The 21381-nt window shown below is 40.3% G+C and overlaps 1 protein-coding gene across 2 annotated transcripts in view; it reads left to right on the forward strand.

Moving 5' to 3' along the window:
• Nucleotides 1–207: 207 nt before the first annotated feature.
• Nucleotides 208–21381, forward strand: part of LOC126271981 (E3 ubiquitin-protein ligase TRIM37-like) — a 265524-nt gene continuing 244350 nt past the window's right edge. The window contains exons 1-2 of one of the 2 annotated variants that reach the window (XM_049974450.1): nt 208–432; nt 14330–14628. In XM_049974450.1, the coding sequence (XP_049830407.1) occupies nt 379–432; nt 14330–14628 (353 nt within the window). In that variant the 5' untranslated portion in view covers nt 208–378. The remainder of the gene's footprint in view (nt 433–14329; nt 14629–21381) is intronic. The other variant, XM_049974459.1, reaches the window with a different exon arrangement.

A 21381-nucleotide genomic window follows, 5' to 3' on the forward strand; every position in this document is an offset into this window, starting at 1 on the left:
TGTCAAGTTCCATTTAGTTTCGTTGAATGTGAATCGATCTTTTTTAAATCTTTTGTGGAATTTTAGGAAGGCGAGTGACGTTTTTACCATGATGCAGAGAATTGATTCGTGGCTTCTATTTTCTATGATGCCTGTGGAAAAGGATCTTTATGTTCAAATGGAAATAATCAAATTGTGATGGTTAAGGTCTTTGTTAGCGAACAAACTGTGTTGACTGTTGTTCCTGTGCTTTGGATGTGTCTGTCATGTAAAGCTGCAACTATGGAGGTTTAGCGGCGTTAGTTTGTTGTCAGTAGCTAGGCCATATCGTCGCCAAACATTTGCAACGAACAGTATTGTGTAAAACATTCCAACCAGAATTAGTTTATTAATTTCACAATGGCTAGCCGATCCGAAAATGGGAACGCGAATGTTGATGAACACAGCGTAGAGGTTTGTGGCAATTATTGTTGAGTAATATACTGTAGTTGCGACCGAGTCAAACTTTGGGTCCTGGGATCAGACACACTATTTCCAACAAGCGAAGTAACATTTCCATTCCGGTAACCAGCGTTACAGACTTGAACGTTGTAAGGTAGTAGCTGTCACCTACTATTGACATGTCATCTGAGCATGTTTACAGTTACCATTGTATCTAGCACGAACAGAAGCTGCGTTGAGAAATCATGGTAATACACAGAATTCAGTTTTCGACACTACTTTCAAACGGCCTGTTATGCATTTGTACGTCAGGATCACCAAACGGAACAGTTCGAGAGCTGTTGTTCTATGTGACACCATTTAGCGAAGTGGCAGTTGAGTTGGTCTTGATATTGTTATCGTGCGAATATTGAAGCGATAGTGGTATCCTTGTATGAGAGCCATATGTAAAAAAAAAAAAATTGGTTTCTGTCAAACGGTTTATTAAGCCAAACTATTTTCATTACATACCAAAAAGCTTTTTTTTTCATTGAGGAGAGTATACAGATCATGTTCACGAATTCTTACACATCCAGCTTTGGCAGCTACAGAGTGCTGTCTGCAGTTGTAAAGTAAAATCTGATGATTGAATTTACTGTCGCCGCTTGGGCCAACATGACAATGACGCTGGTCTAAGGAACCGAAAACCGGTTCTCGTTCAAATAAAAGTAATTTGGCAGAACGTTAGGAAGTGTAAACTATTTAATGTTATTAAAATACGTTGAACACGATATATGCTACAAATATTGGTGTGAATTAACACATTGCTTCTTCGTGCATTACGATTTTCGTGGCATGTAACACCAATAAAGTAATATTAAAAATTTCAATTGATTTGGTATCTAACCATGATCCAATGTGCTGAAGAAACGTGTACATTTATTTGTCCAAAATGAATAGATTTTTTGCCAAAGTTATGTGGAGGAATGGTCGAAGATCAATATATTGCATCACTAAAGTGTTATGGGCCTCTTGTACATTTTCAGTCATGAAATAAATTGCTCAACTCATCTGTGCATTACTACTACTACTACTACTACTACTGTACATCCATTTGCACCTGTTGACTGTAGTATCTACCTTGACAGTCACCCAAACCCTTCAAATTAAAAATTCACAGTTCCTTGATGTGTCACAATATGTTCTATCAACTAATAACCTCCATTTAATCAACTTGTGCCTTCAGTGTCAATTCATTCGGTGTTGCTTCACACTTTATACAAGCTACTCATTCTGTTTTACTTTTATTCATTTATTAAATCATCTGCACGCAAATTTCTTTGTATGGGTGTCATAATTTTACTTAAATATATAAATTTATTTTTTGCTGATGTATATGAGTAGTGTTAAAAAACAGGATATACATTAGAAAATCATGACCTACATATTCATACACTATTTATTGCTGGATTATATAAGGCAAGATTAAATTAATGGAAAGAACCTGATTTACAAGAGTAAAGAATTGCAAGATGCCGACAGTAATATGCTTTGGTTTTTAGATTACAGGGAATCATTTACAAACTAGTCATGTGTTGTATTCCTTACGAAAATATCCATCTTCTTTATATATTTTGTTATTGGTGAGCCTGATCATTTATTTGTGTTAATATTTATTGCATTAACTCTGTAGGCATACGGGAGTAAAAACATTTTTCATTTAATATACTTGAAGACACATTTTGAATTTACGCAGTACCTTTGTTTTCAATCTCTTTTAGAAATTTATTGTATAGCTTTAGTCCTTGCTAAGGTCTTAACTTTATTCTTTCTATCCAGGTGAGCATGTATGTGCTGTGTTTACCACATATTGCCCAATGTTTTCTGCATAAAAACTGTAGCTCATTTAGAAATACCAAAAAAGCCCCCTCCCCTTTAAATAGCTCGATTCAGTGAACACGTTTGACATGCTCATTATCCTGATGGCCTCTTATTGTTGTTTGAATCCATTTTCCATATTTTGGGAATTTGCTCCCCAGAATGTTATGCCATAATAGAATGTGTGTATGGAAAGTAGGAAATACAGAAGCATCCGATTCCACCAACCTGCTTTGACCCATGACATCACAAATATGGTGGAAACAATAAAAAACCACGAATCCAATATGGGGCCTATGACATCATTTCGTAAACATGATAAACACAAAAATACATTGAAAAACACACACACACACACACACACACACACACACACACACACACACACACACACACACACACACACACACACACACACACTCTCCACAAAAAAAACCTAATGACACTAATGGGACAAGTGCAGGAAATTTGTGGTTTTTGGGTGGGGATAAACTAAATACAAACAAATTTAGATACCCACCCCCATACAAAACCACACAAAACGATGAAAAAACTGACAAAACAAAATTCCCCAAATTCCACTAAACCCAATAGCCACTTGACCTATATAGCTCAACAGCGACACCCGATACTGGAACACCAATCACCACAACCACACATTGTAATGGAACACTTCCCTCGACCCTAACACACAACAAATACACCGCAATATCTCTCTCTCTCTCTCTCTCTCTCTCTCTCTCTCTCTCTCTCTCTCTCTCTCACACACACACACAATGAAAAAATACACAACCAAAAGAAAGACCCAACCTCCTCTCTCACCCCAAAATAAAATACCCATAGCCAAAAACCAAGTGCAAAATAAAAAAAAATCTCAATCGCACACTACAGCTCAACAAAAACTGCAACAAAATAGATCCTCCACAACTAAATCACAAACAAACACTCTCCCTCCCAAAAACTAACAACAACTAACCCCCCCCCCCCCGAGCTGCAGCAAACCAGCCTAACCAACCACTGTCGGCCTATACATTTCACTAATAGCACTTTAAAAAAACCATAGCCCTCAGGGACACTCTTCCGCCAACAGTACTCATCTAAATGAGACTGAAGATTGAATGAGCACCTCTTCCCCTCCCAAGAACTGACTTAACGGCCTCCACATCCACTCTATAGTATTTGTACAAGCCCTTGTCTCATAATTTTTAAACTCTGTACTATGGTTAACAACTAAATGATTGTACCCCCACTCACCCAACCCCCTATAAGAAGAAAATGCATCTGAAACTACTGTGGAACCTGGTTCTAATTACTCCTCAATTAACCCCACTAATTCTGCCTTACACCACCCCTCCACAACTCTGAAAACACATTCGGACACCCCCCCCCCCCCCCCAAGTACAACAGCTCCCCACAACCAGAGACCAATCACAGATTTACCCCTCCTATACTTCCTTTACCCAAACTGCGACTCTTCCACCTCCAAAAAAACCCCAGGCTGACCCAAATTACCCCTGTACTTAATAAACTCAGAACATACTTCCCAACAAAACAAAAACCAGTCAAGCCCACTCCTCTCACTCACGCCAGTGCATGCGCGCAAAAACTATGTGAGGATCTATGACAAAAATAATACATCATCAATACAATGTCGCGCATGCCCAACCTAGACTTCTCGAACCAGGAACCGAGACGTATTGAGTGCCACAGGCCATCCTTACAGCAACGCCACATATAACCATCCCTAGTCAGAGACACTGGAACTTTGGCCAATCTTATTTCGTGCACACAAATAGAGCACTTGAAGACCTCCACTAACAAACCAAAGAGCTGCAAAAATTTAATGAGCTCCAACGGAGTATCGGCCACCATTGCATTCTGGTGAATGCTGTTGATTTTATCCTTCATATCCATACCTAACCAAAAACAGCAACCAATTAATTTAATCAAATTAACACAAGACATACAACAAACAGAACTACAATAAATTTCACACAAAACCACTGAATTGTTAACTCACTGAAACGAATTCCGCTTGAAACACAGCCAAAACGCGAACAAGTTCCTAGAATGAGAAACACCAAACTGAACCTATTACACCACACAACACGAAACCCCTAAACACACCACCAGAGGGCACAACGAACCGCAACATGACGACACCTACAAACATGCCACACTCACAAACCAAACTCCACGACGTTGCACACCACAACAGCCTTCGTCACGCGTCAAAGCCTATGGGTGGGATTGGACGCTTCGGTTGACCCAGAAACTATTAAATTCTTAGGCGTGAACTATTACACACAGTGTTTAATAGGCCTATTCGTAGGGCACAACCTGCTGTGATAATTCTTTTCCCAAGAGTTCTGTTAAGTTTATCCCATTTTAATTGCTGATCAACAAACGTCCCTATAATTTTTATTCCAACAACATGCTTGTGGGCTCATTATGTACATTAAGATGTATTAAAATTTTTACTTGTGTAGGAGTTCATGTTATTAGTCATCATTCAAATTAGAGTTATTTTAATTCAAAGCATTCATTAGTGGCAGTAGTATTGGACTCTTTTACTCTTCTTGCCTGTACTGTTTATTTTCCATGTTTTACTTTCGTATGAGGCTACACCCCAGACAAATATTTTCAGAATTTAGGCTTCCTAACACTTAAATGTACATATGTATTCAGTGTTAACATTTTCTCTTCTTCAGGCATGCTTTCCTTGCTATTGGAATTCTGCATTATACATCATCTTTGCTATGACCATAGCCACTTGTTTTGCTGCCAAATAGTAAAACGTGTTACTATTTTTAGTATGTCACTTCGTTATGGGGATCTGTCCTGGAACGGGGTTGCATTATCTTCCCCCTCATAGTATTATTGATCTATAAAGTAGCTCAATTTTTACAGACAATTAGGATATAAGTCAAAGCATTTCTGAGAAAATCACTTAGACATCTGTTGTGCTGTGAAGCCAACAATATTTTACAAAAGACTAAAACCAGAACACTTTAACTAAGGTACCACTGATACCACTTGATAGCACTGACTGCCCAGCTCAGAAAAGCAATTAGGGTATAGATAACATGAAGAGAAGTACATTATGCCTCCAATTTCATTTTTGGTTCCTAATCTGAAAAACATATAGAATTTATTTTATTTTGAGATATATATTTAAGAATTTAGAATACTAATTTACATATCACATTTTAGAATTTTCTGAAAATTGTGGGCAATGGAGTTAGAGAATGTGCCAACTTAAGTGAATTTAACTTCCATCATGTAGGAGAAAAGTATACCTGTATGATAAAAATTCAGATTTCTGGTAAATTGCAGACAATGATTCATGAACTTATTTGCTTATCACTATGCAGTGTTAGAACATTCAAACAGCATATTCCTGTTGTCACATGTTTCTTTACCCTCCATATTCTTTTACTCATCTGGGCCTTCTTGGTAACAGCTTCTGTGTCTCTCTCTGCATCGGTTACTCGCAGCAAATCAGTATTGTAGCTTAAATATATTCATTCCAGTCTTGATAGCTATTTCTCTTTTCTTTTACAGAAAACTGTCATTAAGCTATTACTGCATCTATTACTCCTATTTTCAACACTGTCAGCCCAACAAATACAGATTTTGGTGTTCACTCTGCTATGCAGCCATTGAAACTTTCATTGAGATTCTTTTAGAGGTCAAGGAGATGTCTTATAAGATGATTTGTTATTTGCCAGATATCTTTAATTAGGCTTAATTGCCTCCACAACAGCAAGGAATCCTCAGAATTACTCTATCCTTGTCATTTATAAAAAACACACACACACACACACACACACACACACACACACACACACACACACACACACACACAGAAATAGAAAAAAAATGCAGCAGTAACTATGAAGCATGTGAAACTCCAAAAGCAAGAAGTAAACAAATATATCATATGATCTCTGGTTGCAGCTAAGTCACAGTCTTCAAGATATGCCTCTGCTTATGTTCTGGTAGTCAGTCTTCTATAATACTCCTGTGTTTACAATCTGTAACTAAAAGTGAAAAAAGTAAGGAAAAGAAGAATGTATCATATATTCTGACACACTTTAAAATAACAGAGGGGCATGGCACCTGTGAACCATAATGCTCAAACCGAATATATGAACAAACAAAAAATGAAAATGCTATGAAGTAAACATGCTTGTAATCAGCATAAAATGCTCTTTTCTAGAGAGTAGAATTTTTTTTTCAGATTTTTGGTCCTTTTTTTTTTTCGTTAGTGCCTCTTTTTAATCTAATTCCCTTAGCATCAACTAGTTTAATTTGACTACATTCCATTACTCTTGGTTTACCTTTGTTAATGTTCATTTTGTCAACTTTTTTGGCAAGACACTCTCCATCCTTTTCAACTGAACTTGAGTACCTTGGTGCCAGTGAGAACTATAGCATTGGCAAATTTCAAAGTTTTTATTTCTTGTTGTCTTTAATTCCCTTTCCAAATTTCTCCTTGTTGCTGAGTATTTAGATTGAATAACAAACAATCCTGTCTCTCCCTTCTGAAATAGTGCGTAGTTTCATGTCCTTCCGCTCTTATAACTGAAGTTTGACTTCTGCACAAATTGTAGATAATTGTTTGCAGCCTGCATTTTATTCCCAATACCTTCAGAAATGTTTGCGCTTCTTCAGTCTTCTGAGATAAGTTGGAGGCTCAGTTTTGCCTCATGTTTTCGTACACTTCTTTCTGTAAGTCAGGTTCTATCAGTCTCTACATTCTCCTGTAAGTAATTCTTATCAGTTTTTTGCAAATATGGCTTATGCAACTGATAGTGTGGTAATATTTACAGCACATCCCCTCTCCATGGAAATTATTACATTCTTCTTGAAGTCTGACAATATTTTGACTGTCTCATCTCTCTCGCATGTCAGAAGGCGTACTTTTTTTAAGATGGTGCTTGGAGAAATTTTGATGCTAGCTAGATAGCCTCTGCCTCAGGTGGCGGGTTATGATTTGGTCTTTTGGTGCTCTGTAAAATTTTACTTACAAAATCCCTTCTCCAACCTCTCTACTTCCTTTTGCATAATAGTATCATAAAATCCCTTTCCTTTATATAGCCCTTTTATGTATTGTTTCTAACTTTGTCTTCCCTTTGTTTAGCTTAGACTTTCAGTCTAAACTCTTGGTATTCACAAGGTTGCTTCTCCTTATTTTTTTTCAAAGGTTTGTTTTAAATATTTCCTATATGTGGCACCTACCTTCCACATAACACTTGCTACGACTGCTTTACATTTCTCTCCTAGTAACTCCTGCTATGCTATTTTATTTATTTATCCAGGGATCAACTCTCAATGTTATAGATTTGTCATCATAATGTAGCGCAAATAGGTAGGTCAAAATATACATAATCATACAATATAAGTATGTTTTTATGACAGTAAGACAGGCATTTGCCTGAAATGATTTACAATACTGCAAGAAACCTTAATCTTGATGGTCAGATGGAGCGAACTCACATCCTCCCAGATATTAAGTCAGTGTGTTGAGAAATGCAGTGGCTCACTTGGTTGGTCCTTATTGCCATGATGTGCAATGTTAATTTGGTCATACACAATTTGCACCACAAAACTTTTAAACAATATTATGAAAAGGAAAGTTGCTACTCACTGTGTAGAGGAGATGCTGAGTCACAGACAGGCTCAACAAAAAGACAGTCACAAATTAGCTTTTAGCCAGTATATCCTTTGTCAAAAATAGTGTGAGGCCCCCCCTCCTCCCCCCCCCCCCCCAACCACACACACACACACACACACACACACACACACACACACACACACACACACACACACACTTCCCTTTGTTATATTACAAAATACAGTTTATCACTGCACAGGCTACAGAGACCCACTGTTAACTCCTTCACTCTGACCATTTTGTTGTTTGTCAATCTCATTTTATGTATGTCTGTATTCCTTTTTGCCCACTTCACATACTTTATTTTTATATCTTCTCCTTCCATTAAGTAAGTTCAATATCTTATGTGAGATTTCCTTCTGAGCCTTGCGCTTATGACCAGCTCTTCACCTACTGCTGTCATTATATTATCATCTCTATACATAAATGATATGACAAGTGGGGTGAGCAGCAATCTGTGGCTATTTGCTGGTGATAGTGTGGTGTGTGAAAAGATGTCATTGTTGAGTGACTGTAAGAGAACGTAGGATGACATAGACAAGGTCTATAGTTGGTGTAAAGAATGGTTCCAAAAACAGAAAAATATAAGTTAATGGAGAAGTGTAGGAAAAACAATTGTGTAATGTTCAAATACGTGACTGTTATTGTGCTCCTTGATACAGTCACATTGATTAAGTATCTGGATGTAATGTAGCAAAGTGATTTGAAATGTAATGAACATGTAAGGATGGCATTATTGAAGATGAATGATTGATTTCAGTTTATTGGGAGAATTTTGGGGAAGTGTAACTCATCTATAAAGGAGATCATGTATAGAACACAAGTGTGGCCCATTCTTGAGAACTGCTAGTGTGTGTGGGATCTCCACCAGGTTGGATTAAAGAAAGACATCAAATGAATTCAGACGTGAACTGCTAGCTTTGTTGGCAGAAGGGTCAATCAGTGCATGAATATTGTGGAGCTGCTTCATGAACTGAAATGAAAATTTGTGGATGGAAGATAGCATTCTTTTTGTGAAACACTATTACGAAAATTTAGAGAAGCAGATTTGAAGCTAAGTGCAGTAAGATTCTACATCCACCAACATACATTTCACACAAGGCCTACAAAGATAAGAGAAATTAAGGCTTCTTTGTGTTTTAAAGGCATGACACAAAAATGAACTTGTTCACACACAATAAAATAGTCTTGCCTCACAGTATATCACAGGTTATAAATATAAGCAACCAGATGTCTAAAAAATTATATAGCAGACTACCACAGCTTTTACAGAGGTGGAACAGGTATATCATTTGACTGTAACGTATGACAGCCCTGTGATTAAATGTACATCATACATTCGCAATATGTGTGATGACAGTATACACAGTTTAACACCTCATGTTCTGTAACATTCAACCTACTGCCACAAAACAGCATATTATTAGTGGCTCCAGAAATACTCAGACTACCGCCATGGGTGATGATATAAATCTCGTTCTCAGTGTTCATGTGCCACCCCCACACACAATCTCCAGTTTTGTTGAAATTTATGCAGAATGTACATTCAGGACATGCATGAACTTCTGTGAAGTTTCAGCTCCACCATTAACATGGTGTTGGTGGTAGTACTGTTTTTTCAGGGTCCACCTTCTCTAGAATTGCAAACATGCAGAAAAACTCATCAAATGTTGTAAGATGTTGTACGTGATGTATTAGAGTTAAGCTTCTGCTGCAACTTGCCATCATGACACACAGTTTGCCAGAAATACAGAAATAATATAAATGAAGATCAGAAAGCAATGTCAATGATACTCTATTGTTCTTTGAGTGTGCTGAAAAATTTTGTTTGTAAATTTTCCCCATACTTTAACAAGGAATAGGTAGTAAAAAGGGAATTGCAACTTGTCAGTGCATTGTGTGCCTAACTGTGAGAAAATTAATGAACTATAAATATTTCTACAAACATCTTCACCGTGTTATTAGCCACTGAATTTAGCAAAAATACCAAATGTTCCAAATTTTACTTATATTTAACACAATATACTTTAGAATTGACACTTGTGTTTTTATAATCATTAACACCACTGAAAAGAGCAACTCTAAATCTGTTAAAAAAGTTTTCATTTTGATGTCATTTGAAAATTGAAGATTTTAGAGGTGTGACCCCTGGGTCAATTGACATGAAATGATCCCTCTGTGATTTAAAACAGGCATTACTCAGTGGTGAGAGTATTTTGTAATTGTATATCTAATTGGTTCAACATCATACCAAAAGGTCGCAATTATGGTTAGTCGGTTACGCGTGTAGGTAAACTAGAGTGAACTTAAGACTCCTTTCAGAAAGGGGCATATATGTTTTTAGTATTCCTCTTATGATAAAGAATATAATCACCATTTCTTCTCGTTACATTTATTGTTTTACAGTGTAGTGGGGACATTGCAATAATAAACATGAATTGAATCATCTACTAAGACATTGTAACTTCTGAAGTCTTTGACTCATCTGGAAAAACCTTCCATGACCAAAGAGGAAGGATGATGTAACTGGATGTACCAATATGAAATTATTTACTGTATGAAAATGGCAGAGCAATGTGGACACAGTCTTCCTTTAATATTAGAGACAGGGTATTGAACTTAAACACACAGTCAATCCTCTGTGACATTAACAAAGCCCTGCAGAATTAATTTTTTAGTCTTTATTTCCTCTGTTGTGATATCTCTTCATTTCTACTGACTGGAAACAGCCACATCAGAATTGATCGCAGGAGATGATCCCTTGGCTGCAGACAGTAAAAACTGTCTAAAAATGCAGAGAAGTTAGTCATTTGTTCAGTGAATCCTCCAGTTGTTAAGCTTGGATAAGTTAATTTCGTATTGACAATCAGTACTGATGTAAAATATTGTCCATGGCAGACAATATTCTTCCCTGTTACACTTCGTCAGGTCTTACTATGAGGTGCCACCTAAAAGTTCCCAGAATTTGTGTGTGTGTACGTGTAACTGAGTCTAGATAGTATGGTAAAATGCCACCAGGTGGTACCATGTATATTTTTGAGAGTTAGTGGCTCAATCGGATTTGTGCTAGGTAGTCTTACAAAATTGACAGTGGTGGGTGTTTGCAAACAACATGTGTGCATGAACTTTTGTTTCAGACTTGTAAAAAGCGCTACATAAATACATGGCACGTTGAAGCAAGTATTTAAGGATCATGCCTTAAGTGACAGTCAATCTTAAGAATGATTTAAATGTTTTCAAAATTACAGAACATTGTTTGATGATTACACCCATTCAAGACAGTTGTCAACCAGCATAACTTCCGAATACTGTTTGGAATACTATACTGGAAGATAATAGGTACACCATCTAGAACTTTTATGCAATGTCATGGGGCTGTCGTATGGGAATTGTCTGAAGATTTTGTCTGATGAAAGTGGAGCACGGGCGATTGGTTCCTCCCTTGCGACTGCGAGGTCACACACTACATTAATCACAGAGTTTCAGGCAAAAACCAGAGTTACAGCTGCCCTGCGATATTCACCTGACTTAGCACCAATTTATGTTTTTTATTCCCCAACATGAAATTTCTAGTTAAAAAAGCCAAAGATTTCACACAGTTGTGGAGATTGAAATAGAATCGCAAGTGGTACTAATAGGTTTGTGAAAAATGCATTCAAAGATTTCAGTTCTTGCAAAAATGACTGGGAATGTTGTATACATGCCCACGGGGACTACTTTGAAGGTGATGGTGATAAAGTGTAATTTTATTGTTGGTGCATTCGGGGACTTTCGGGTAGCAACTCTTACTTGAACAATTCTGTTATGTAGATCCTGAACAAATTCAGTCTTAATGATTGTTTATTTGATCATACTACTCTGATTAAATTTGTGGAATTAGTATTGTAAATTGTTTTGTTAGACAGAAGTTTTGCCATGGAGGACAAAGCTGTGTATATCAGCTGGAGTATTTAACGCATAAGCAAATAGTCAATCATATTATATCCTTTTTAAACCCATGAATTTGTCATGGCTTGTTTGGAGCATTTGTAGATTTGTTATGTGCTCAACTATTGTTTGTCAGTTTTTAGAATTGTATGGCAAGGGAATTGTAACTATTGTGTGATATCTAAGAATTTGATATGAACAGCAAACAAAAAAACTTTTTCACCCGCAGTAGACATCGTGCTAATACTGTGTAACATCACCTGTGACTTTGCTAACGGTCTCAGTTTGATGTGACATAGTTCAAAAGTTTCTTCAAGTATGCCACTCATTGATGATTAAACCCTATAGAGGTACCAAATTCTGCAGTTGTTGATTGCTTTGTTTCACTTGTTCTTGTAAATAGTCCTAAGCATTTTCTATGGGATCAAGGTGATTTGGAAAACCAGTTGAGGTGTTACAAAGTGCCCGATTATTTGCTGAACGAGGAACATCTGAGATTAGGACTGGAAGCATGGCTGTTTTAATCTTTTCTCATGGGAGTGTCTGTAGTGTCCTTGTCACGAATATGTAGCAGAAAGGGTAATAGTGGTCACTGACAACATTGAAGCGAATGTCATGGATCACATTTGTCATAATCTGCTGAGTCAACTCAAGTCGTGGAATGGAAAACATCCCCAAAATGTCACAGTACAACCTCTGGTTTGAACTTCGCACTGAGCAGCCTAAAATTCACAGTGGGATGTTGGTGTGTATAGTGCCTCCCACTATTTAGAAAGAGGAGAAATACTAACTCTTCAGGCGCCATTATATGCCTCCAATTAGCTACTATCCTTATCTCTCTTGTTTTGCCTATTCAAGACATCCAGCTTTCTGCAGCTTTGAGCAGTAACCTGTTGTAAAGTATCACAATCTTTGTTCGGAAACTGGTCAAGATGGACCTGCATTCACTCATAACAGCCTTTTGTATGAGGTATATTCAGAAAGTAGACAACATTTTGACTTTAAAAAGAACTTAAGTACAAGAAATATATTTTATTATATACATTTGAAAGAGCGACTGACATACTACTTTTCCACATAGTCACCAAACTCATTGAGGCACTTATTGTAGCGGTGGACAAGCTCTGAAAGACCTTTGTTGTAAAATTCTGCCGGCGAGTCACGCCCACCTAGAGTTCCACGTCGTCATCAAAGTGCTGCATTGCAAGCCAGTTCTTCATCTTCGGAAACAAGTGGAAGTCACTTGGTGCAAGATTGGGGCTACAGGGCGGATGAGGGGAAAATTTCACATTTGAATGAAGTAAAGAGTTCTTTAGTGCGGTTTGCTGTGTGAGGTCGGACAGTTGTGCACAAACAAAATTTTTGACGTCAGCTTTCTTCAGTGGTTGTTTTGAAACTTGTGGAAAAGAAATTGAAAGCTCCATTATTGTGAAGCGATGGTATTCACAAATCGTTTCATCAACTTTAGTGACAAGATCGTCAGTCACAGTGTTTGGGCATCCACTCTTCTCTTCATCATGAGCGTTGGTTCGGCCATTTTTAAACCAAATGCAATTACATTGTTTCCGTACACTTCGTACAGTTCATGATAAATTTCTATGGGTTTTAGGTTTCTTGCCAACAGAAACTGTATCACAGACCACACCTCACAACTGGCAGAATTTTCAGTTGCAGTGCACATTTCAAATTCGAATATCGAAAAAACTGGACACACAGAGATGTTCCCATTGTCACGAATTGATGCTGCTGTGCATGCACATACCAAAATACATGCGATCAGACGGAAACATTCTCTATTTCTGAATGGTTTGAAACCAATTGATAGCCACTGACGAAATCAGATCTTTTGGTTATGATCTCTCTGTAACCACTGTCCTTACACCAGCCCACACAGTTGCAAGTAGTGCACCATGTCTAGTGGACAGGTTGAGAAGCTATGTAGATGTACTGACAAATTTTGAAACTTACTTCATGGTATGGTCACGGGCATGTCCACATAATAGCTCTTTTCACCAGTCTGTCATTTCAGCTGATCCTCTCCCCTCTCCCCTCTCCCCTCTCCCTGCCATCAGTAGTAGGGAGGCACATGACAGTCCACACCATTTACAGTGCTTCAAAGTCATCTGTATGCTCTTCTAAGGGAGTTATCAATATTTTGTCCAGTGAGCTTATGAAAGTCTGCCACATTCATGTTTCTTTTAATTTCTTTTTTGTTGTGTGCTGAGTATAAGATGTGTTGTTGCAGTGAGAATTACTTGCATTTCTTTTTCCTAAATATCAAGATTGGCTAGTGACCCAGAATGGGATTTTCCTTGTTGCCAAAAATCGTATTGAATTATGTAACTGACAAAAATTAGAATATAGATGCAGTTTAATGTAATATTTTGAAAGCCTTAAATTCTGCTACCAGTTTCACTGATAATCAGAAGCTCTTTCCATTCGCAGACACTGGCTGAAGTTTTCCGATGTTTCATCTGCATGGAGAAACTGAGGGATGCACACCTTTGCCCTCATTGCTCGAAGTTGTGTTGCTACGTATGTATTAGACGGTGGCTAACTGAGCAGAGACCACAGTGCCCACACTGTCGTGCCCCATTACATCTGCATGAACTTGTGAACTGTCGCTGGGTGAGGGAGGTCACACAGCAGCTGGATACCCTGCAGCAGCAGGCGGCAGCTGTGGCTGCAGGGGCAGCAGCAACAACAGCAAACTCTCCTAGTGGAACTCTGCTGGGCAGGGACAGGTAATTAATCAAAGTGGATTTCTGATATTGCCAAGGTGAAATGATTTGGTTAATATCGTAAATAAGGATTGCCAGAGGGAGTGGAATGTGGGCATAACTTCAACATTCTGATTTGGCATTACTCTGAAACAACTCATATTCACATTTCATCTAACTAATCTTTGTACAAAAAAATAACTACTGTGTAGGTGTTTTTGCTTCATAAGTTTGACTTGGTTGTACAGTTTGTGATTTATTTAGATCTGTGAGTATTTCATTGCAGTACAGTGATTATTTAATGTCAATTTAATTAGAGCTATGAATATTAAATAGAAATTTAATTCACGTAATTAAGTTTCTCATTAAGTTGTAATGATGTGACATCCTGTATGCAGTCAGACATTCATTGCTGAAATTCTGATTAATTTTAGTGACAGCAGTATTGAGAAATGCTATCATACTCTCTACATACACTAATAATGTGAAGTGTGCACCACTTAAACCTCATCTCATTTTGTATTCACTATGTGAAAAGTACACTGCTACCTCATATGAAACTTTTTGCCACTACCACAGAGGGAGTAAGATCCCCACAGTGGAAATGTCACGTGTCATTTTGGTTTAAGATTAGGAAAGGTGTGAAAGATTCTGCTTTTGTTTGATTTCTGTCTTTCTGTTTAGTTTAATCGGCGAACATGTAGAGCGTTTAGAATTTCATGTGTGTTGCTACTTAAAATCTCCAGTATGAACAAATTGTGATGAATTTGCTTCTCTGCACTAAGTTACATATTTTCAACAACAGTGCTGATGTTTTCTATGGAATGAAAAGCATGATATGTGCAGTGGTAATCATCAAACTACACTTCTAAATTTTCATAAATATCCATTGTGTAAATTTAAACAGTGGAAACTCTGGGTAGGAATATCAGCAATATAGGGAAAGACAGATTACTGCTTACCATAAAGAAGACACATTAATTTGCGGGCAGGCACAATTAAAGGAATCTTACACAAAGCTTTTTGCCACTGTCTTCACCAGCAGAAGAGAAACACACACCATTCATGCACACATGATCACCATCTCCAGCAGCTCTGGTCAGAATGTGAGAGTTGGTGATCATGTGTGAGTGAGGTATGCTTGCTTGTGTGTAAGAGTGGTGAATGCTTCTTTTTTTGTTGGTGAAGGCTGTTTCCGAAAGCTTTGTGTACATATCTTTTAATTGTGTGTGTCTGCGACTTGGCTTGTTTTCTTTGCAGTAAGTAGCAGTCTATCTTTTCCTGTGTTTTCATTGTGTAAATTTATTAGGTTTATCAAGAACAAAAATCTCCATGCAGTATCTGCCAGAGTTTATTGTTCTCACAATTACTATTAACACCCACCCATCACCTCTCCAAATCCCAACATGGTAGCGAATCTCTTTTGGGGGTTATCAAGTACCGCTACGCCTATAATCTCCTGGTCACATGAGATTGTACTGTTGGTGTTTGAGCAATCAACTCCCAGTAAAAGTATAGGATTAAGCTGCATATCTGGAACATGGGGACTCGCATGTATTGGTTGTTTGCCCAATATATCCTGTGGCTGGGTGACAGTCCTAAGGAGGGCCACCAGAATGGATTACAACATGGTGGACGGTACACAAAGCAAGAGGCTCATACTATCACTACCTGTTAGCCATACAGCACCAGGAGTTGCACCTGACAGATCAGATTAACAGAAAGCAGCCAGATACAATCTTAAGAGATTTCCTGTCGTGGATGTTCTGTGGGAGAATACAAGTTTAGTAAATGAAGAGAGAAATATTGTCTTGAAGAAGTGATATGTACTAGAACATGGAACATACAAGGCTAGTGCAGTACCTCAGTAGGTGGAATTAGTGGTGGGGTTATATAGGGGGAGTCAGGAGGAAAAGGTACATACTACGAGGGCTGATAGAAATGATTCTGAACAAAAAAACTTCAAATGAACAAATCTAACTGCCCCAGGTGGGTACACCTGGCCACCAGTACCATACAGTAATTTAATTTCATCCTGAGTGCAAAAGTCATCAGTTGTTACAATGTTTGAAAGAGATTTTCATTAATGACAGATAAGGATGTCAGCTACATGTGTTTTGGCATGTGCTTTGCTCTCATGTCTTACAGATTCCCCCTTGTGGGCCCGGGGTGTTAGAATAGGCCTGAGGTATTCCTACCTGTCGTAAGAGGTGACTAACAGGAGTCTCTTACCTTTCGGTCTTTATGTGATAGTCCCCTGTGGGGTTTGACCTCCATTTTGCAAAATTTTCCCAAAGAGAGCCAATTGGGGAAGGGTGCCTTACATGGTGCATCACGTCCATCATGCATTGAGATCTTTAGCTCACTTTCTTGACATGGCATTGCAGTTCTGCTCATCATCCATCTCTTGAGCATGGACACCTTCCTGGGTGCGTTTTGCTCCACCCACTATGCAGTGATGTTTTCTGTGTCGACAATGACCATGGAATTCTTTGCACCTCATATCTAGCACAGTAGCCAGTCTGTTGTGGTGGGGCTGACATGTACCTTGTTGGTTGTAGCTCACTGACAACACAGAAGTTGCTCTGATGATGCCTGCACTGTTAACTCCCCACATACGCCAAGGAGTAAATGCCTGTCACCCTGGAGCATCGGGACTCTTGGCAAAGGCCATCCTGCCAGGTGGCATTTGCTGTGGCTGGGTGGCACGCGTGGGAAGGGCCCCTGGTCGGAGTGGGTGGCATCAGGGCAATGACACACGATGAAGTGTAGGATGTCATCACTTGCTGGTGATCAAGCGCCAGCAGTCTCTAAGTGTTCAAAGTCTCAGTACAATGCAAGGAAGTATGATCCTAAATCATTCTCATTCCTGGCCACACCACGGGAGTAACGTCAGGCTAAGGATGACAGTGAACCTTATTCACCCTGGCACCTTGTATGTACAAGAGCTGATGGAGACTCCTTTGTATCAATGAAGCCTCAGTTTTATGTAGAACATTTGGAGGACAAGTTTGGGGAGGTGGAGGGCTTGTCCAAAATGCAGTCATGGTCAGTCTTGATAAAAACGGCATCCTCTGCCCAGTCACAAAGGTTACTTGCTTGTGACAAGTTGGAGGATGTTTCAGTTACCATCATACCTCATAAGAGCTTAATTGTGGCCCAGGGTATTATATTCCACAGGGACCTTCTTTTGCAGTCTGATGAAAAGCTGCGCCCTAACTTAGAGTGCGGAGAAGTTCATTTTGACCGGCGTGTCCATCGGGGTCTGAGGGATAATCAGCTTGTCACCAGTGCCTTCACCTTGGCCTTAGAGGGTGACACATTACCCCAGAAGGTCAATGTGATGCTCTACCGCTGTGATGTCAAGCCATATATCCCTCCCCCAACGCAGTGCTTTAAGTGCTGGAAGTTCGGCTGTATATCTTCCCACTGTACTTCCAGTATTACATGTCAAGATTGTGGACATCCATCCCATGCCAATACTCTGTGTGCCCTGCCACCCATCTGTGTCAACTGCGGAGAGCATCATTCCCCTTGCTCACCAGACTGCAGGATTTTACAGTGAGAAAGGAAAATCATGGAATACAAGACCCTGGGCCGCCTGACTTACACTGAGCCCAAGAGTAAATTTGTGTGCCACATCCTGTGGCTATGACCACCTCTTACACCTCTTCCCACTGTACTTCCAGTATTACATGTCAAGATTGTGGACATCCATCCCATGCCAATACTCTGTGTGCCCCGCCACCCATCTGTGTCAACTGCGGAGAGCATCATTCCCCTTGCTCACCAGACTGCAGGATTTTACAGTGAGAAAGGAAAATCATGGAATACAAGACCCTGGGCCGCCTGACTTACACTGAGCCCAAGAGTAAATTTGTGTGCCACATCCTGTGGCTATGACCACCCCTTACACTGCCGCTACGAGATAAGTTCTAGCCCCATCAGTTCCTTGAGTTCCCCCTTGATGGTGGGGGGGGGGGGGGGCACTTCCCTCCCTGTTGCTCCCGCACCACCTACCTTGGAAGCACTGTCCCCCCAACCATCGGGGACACCAGTCCCCACTTTTCAGCTGGAGAAGCGTAAGTCTTCTTTGACTCCTCTCGCTAGGAAGGGGTCCCTTGGGTCACACTCCCTTCCCAGGTTTCTGCTAGTGGAAAAGATGACACCTGCCAGTGGCTGAAGTGCCCAAAAGCAGCTGGTTGTAGGGCTTCATGATCATCGTCAGCACCGGTGACTGAATTAGTGAATCCCTCCCAGTGAGAGAAACCCAAGGATCAGCAAGAGAAATCCAGGAAGAACACCCCCAAGACCAAAGGAATTGTGGTGGCACCCACACCACAGCTGTCTACAAGCTCTGTGTCTGAGGATGAAATGAAGATTCTGGCATCTGCAGAGGACCTAGATCTCACCAGACCCTCAAACACAATGGATATAGCCTGTTCAGGAAATAAATCTGTGGTAGAAGGTGACACTGAGGCATCGACTGCCTCATTGAGTGTTTCATGCCGTCCCAGTATCACGATCACGTCATTCTCTGGTGGAAGTGCAGTGGTTTTTCCACCACCTGGCTGAGCTACGGCAGCTGTTAAGCTTTACATCTGATTTCTGCATTGCCCTCCAGGAAACCAAGTTCCCAGCAATGTGGATCCCTGCCGTTCGCGGCTACAGGGGATATTACGAGAACCATAGTGAATATAATAGTGTCAGGTGGAGTTTGCTTTTGTCCTAAACTCGGTATGTAGTGTGCCCCTTCAAACTCGTCTTGAAGCTGTGGCTGTAAGGGTACGGATGACACAGGAAATAACTGTCTGCAATGTGCATCTCCCTCAACATGGCGTGCTACCCCTGTACGTATTGGTGGCACTGATTGATCAACTCCCTAAACCTTTCCTACTTTTGGGAGATTTTTATGCCCATAACCCCTTCCGGGGTAGCACCATGCTTACTGGCCATGGCAGAAATGTCGAAAATTTACTCTCCTAACTTGACCTCTGCCTCTTAAATACTGGGGCCACCACATATTTCACTGTGGCTCATGGTAGTTACTCGGCCATATGTTCATCAATTTGCAGCCCAGGACTTCTCCCATCTATCCACTGGATAGCACATGTCAATCTATGTGGTAGTGACCACTTCTTGATCTTCCTGTCACTCCCCTGGCGTCATGCCCATGGGCGTCAACCCAGATGGGCTTTAAACAAGGCAGGCTGGATAGCCTTCACCTCTGCTGTCACTGTTGAATGTCCCCCACGTAGTGTCATTGATGTGATTCAGCAGGTCACTACAGTGATAGTTTTTGCAGCAGAAAACACGATCCCTTGTTCTTTAGGGTGCCCCTGGTGAAAGACAGTCTCTTGGTGGTCGTTGGGAGTCGCTGAGGTAGTTAGTGTCAGTGTGCTCTACAGCGACATAAAGCGACACCCTTCCCTAGAGCATCTAACAGCCTTTAAGCGGCTCCGTGCCGATGGAAACAGGAATGTTGGCAGAGATATGTGTCAACCATTGGGTGCCATACACCACCTTCCCAAGTCTAGACAAAGATCATATGTCTTTATGGGTACCAGACCCCAACAGGCGTCTCTGGAGTTAGCATCAATGGCATGCTCTCTACCGATGCAAACGTGATTGCCAAGTACTTAGATGAGTACTATGCTCGAGCCTCTGTGTCAGAGAACTACCCCCCAGCCTTTCACACCTTCAAACGGCGAATGGAAAGAAAAGTCTTCTTCTTCACTACACGCCACAGTGAACCCTATAATGCCCCATTTACAGAATAGGAGCTCCTCAGCACCCTTGAACATTGGCCCAACACAGCTCCTGGGCTGGATCGGATCCACAGTCAGATGATTAAACATCTCATCTGACTACAAGGGATATCTCATCATCATCTTCAACCGTATTTGGTGCGATGACGTCTTTACATCGTAATGGTGGGAGAGCACCATCATTCCGGTGCTAAACCCTATAAAAATCCTCATGATATGGAGAGCTATCGGCCCATCAGCCTCACCAACGTTCTCTGTGAGCTGCTGGAATGTATTGTGTGTCGGGGGTTGGGTTGGGTCGGGTCCTGCAGTCATGCGACCTACTGGCTCCATGTCAGGGCGGCTTCCACCAGGGTCGCTCTACCACTGATAATCTTGTGGCCCTCTAGTCTGCCATCTGAACAGCCTTTTCCGTACGCCAACATCTGGTTGCCATATTTTTTGACTTAAGTAAAGCATACAACATGACCTATTGACATCATATCCTTGCCTCACTGTATGAGTGGGGTGTGCAGGGCCTGCTCCAGATTTTAATCCACTGTACTTTCCATGTCTAAGTTGGTGCCTCCCACAGTTTCCCCCATATTCAGGAGAATGGCGTTCTGCAGGGCTCTGTATTGAGTGTATCTCTCTTTTTAGTGGCCATTAATGCTCTAGTAGCAGATGCAGGGCCGTTGGTCTCTGCTTCTCTGTATGCGGACGACTTCTGCATTTCGTAATGCTCCTCCAGTACTGGTATTGCTGAGCAGCGCCTACAGGGAGCCATTCACAAGGCGCAATTATGGTCTCTAGCCTACAGCTTCCGGTTTTCAGTCGCAAAGTCATGTATTGTGCATTTTTGTCAGCATCACACTGTTCATCCAGAACCAGAAATTTACCCTAATGATGATCCACTCACTGTGGTGGAGTTGTATCGATTCTTAGGACTGGTTTTTGATACCCGGTTGACTTTGCTACCTCACGTGTGTCGGCTTAAGCGGAAGTGCTGGCAGCACCTCAATGCTATCCG

This window comes from Schistocerca gregaria, chromosome 1, assembly GCF_023897955.1.
Source record: "Schistocerca gregaria isolate iqSchGreg1 chromosome 1, iqSchGreg1.2, whole genome shotgun sequence".
Classification (NCBI taxonomy): domain Eukaryota; kingdom Metazoa; phylum Arthropoda; class Insecta; order Orthoptera; family Acrididae; genus Schistocerca; species Schistocerca gregaria.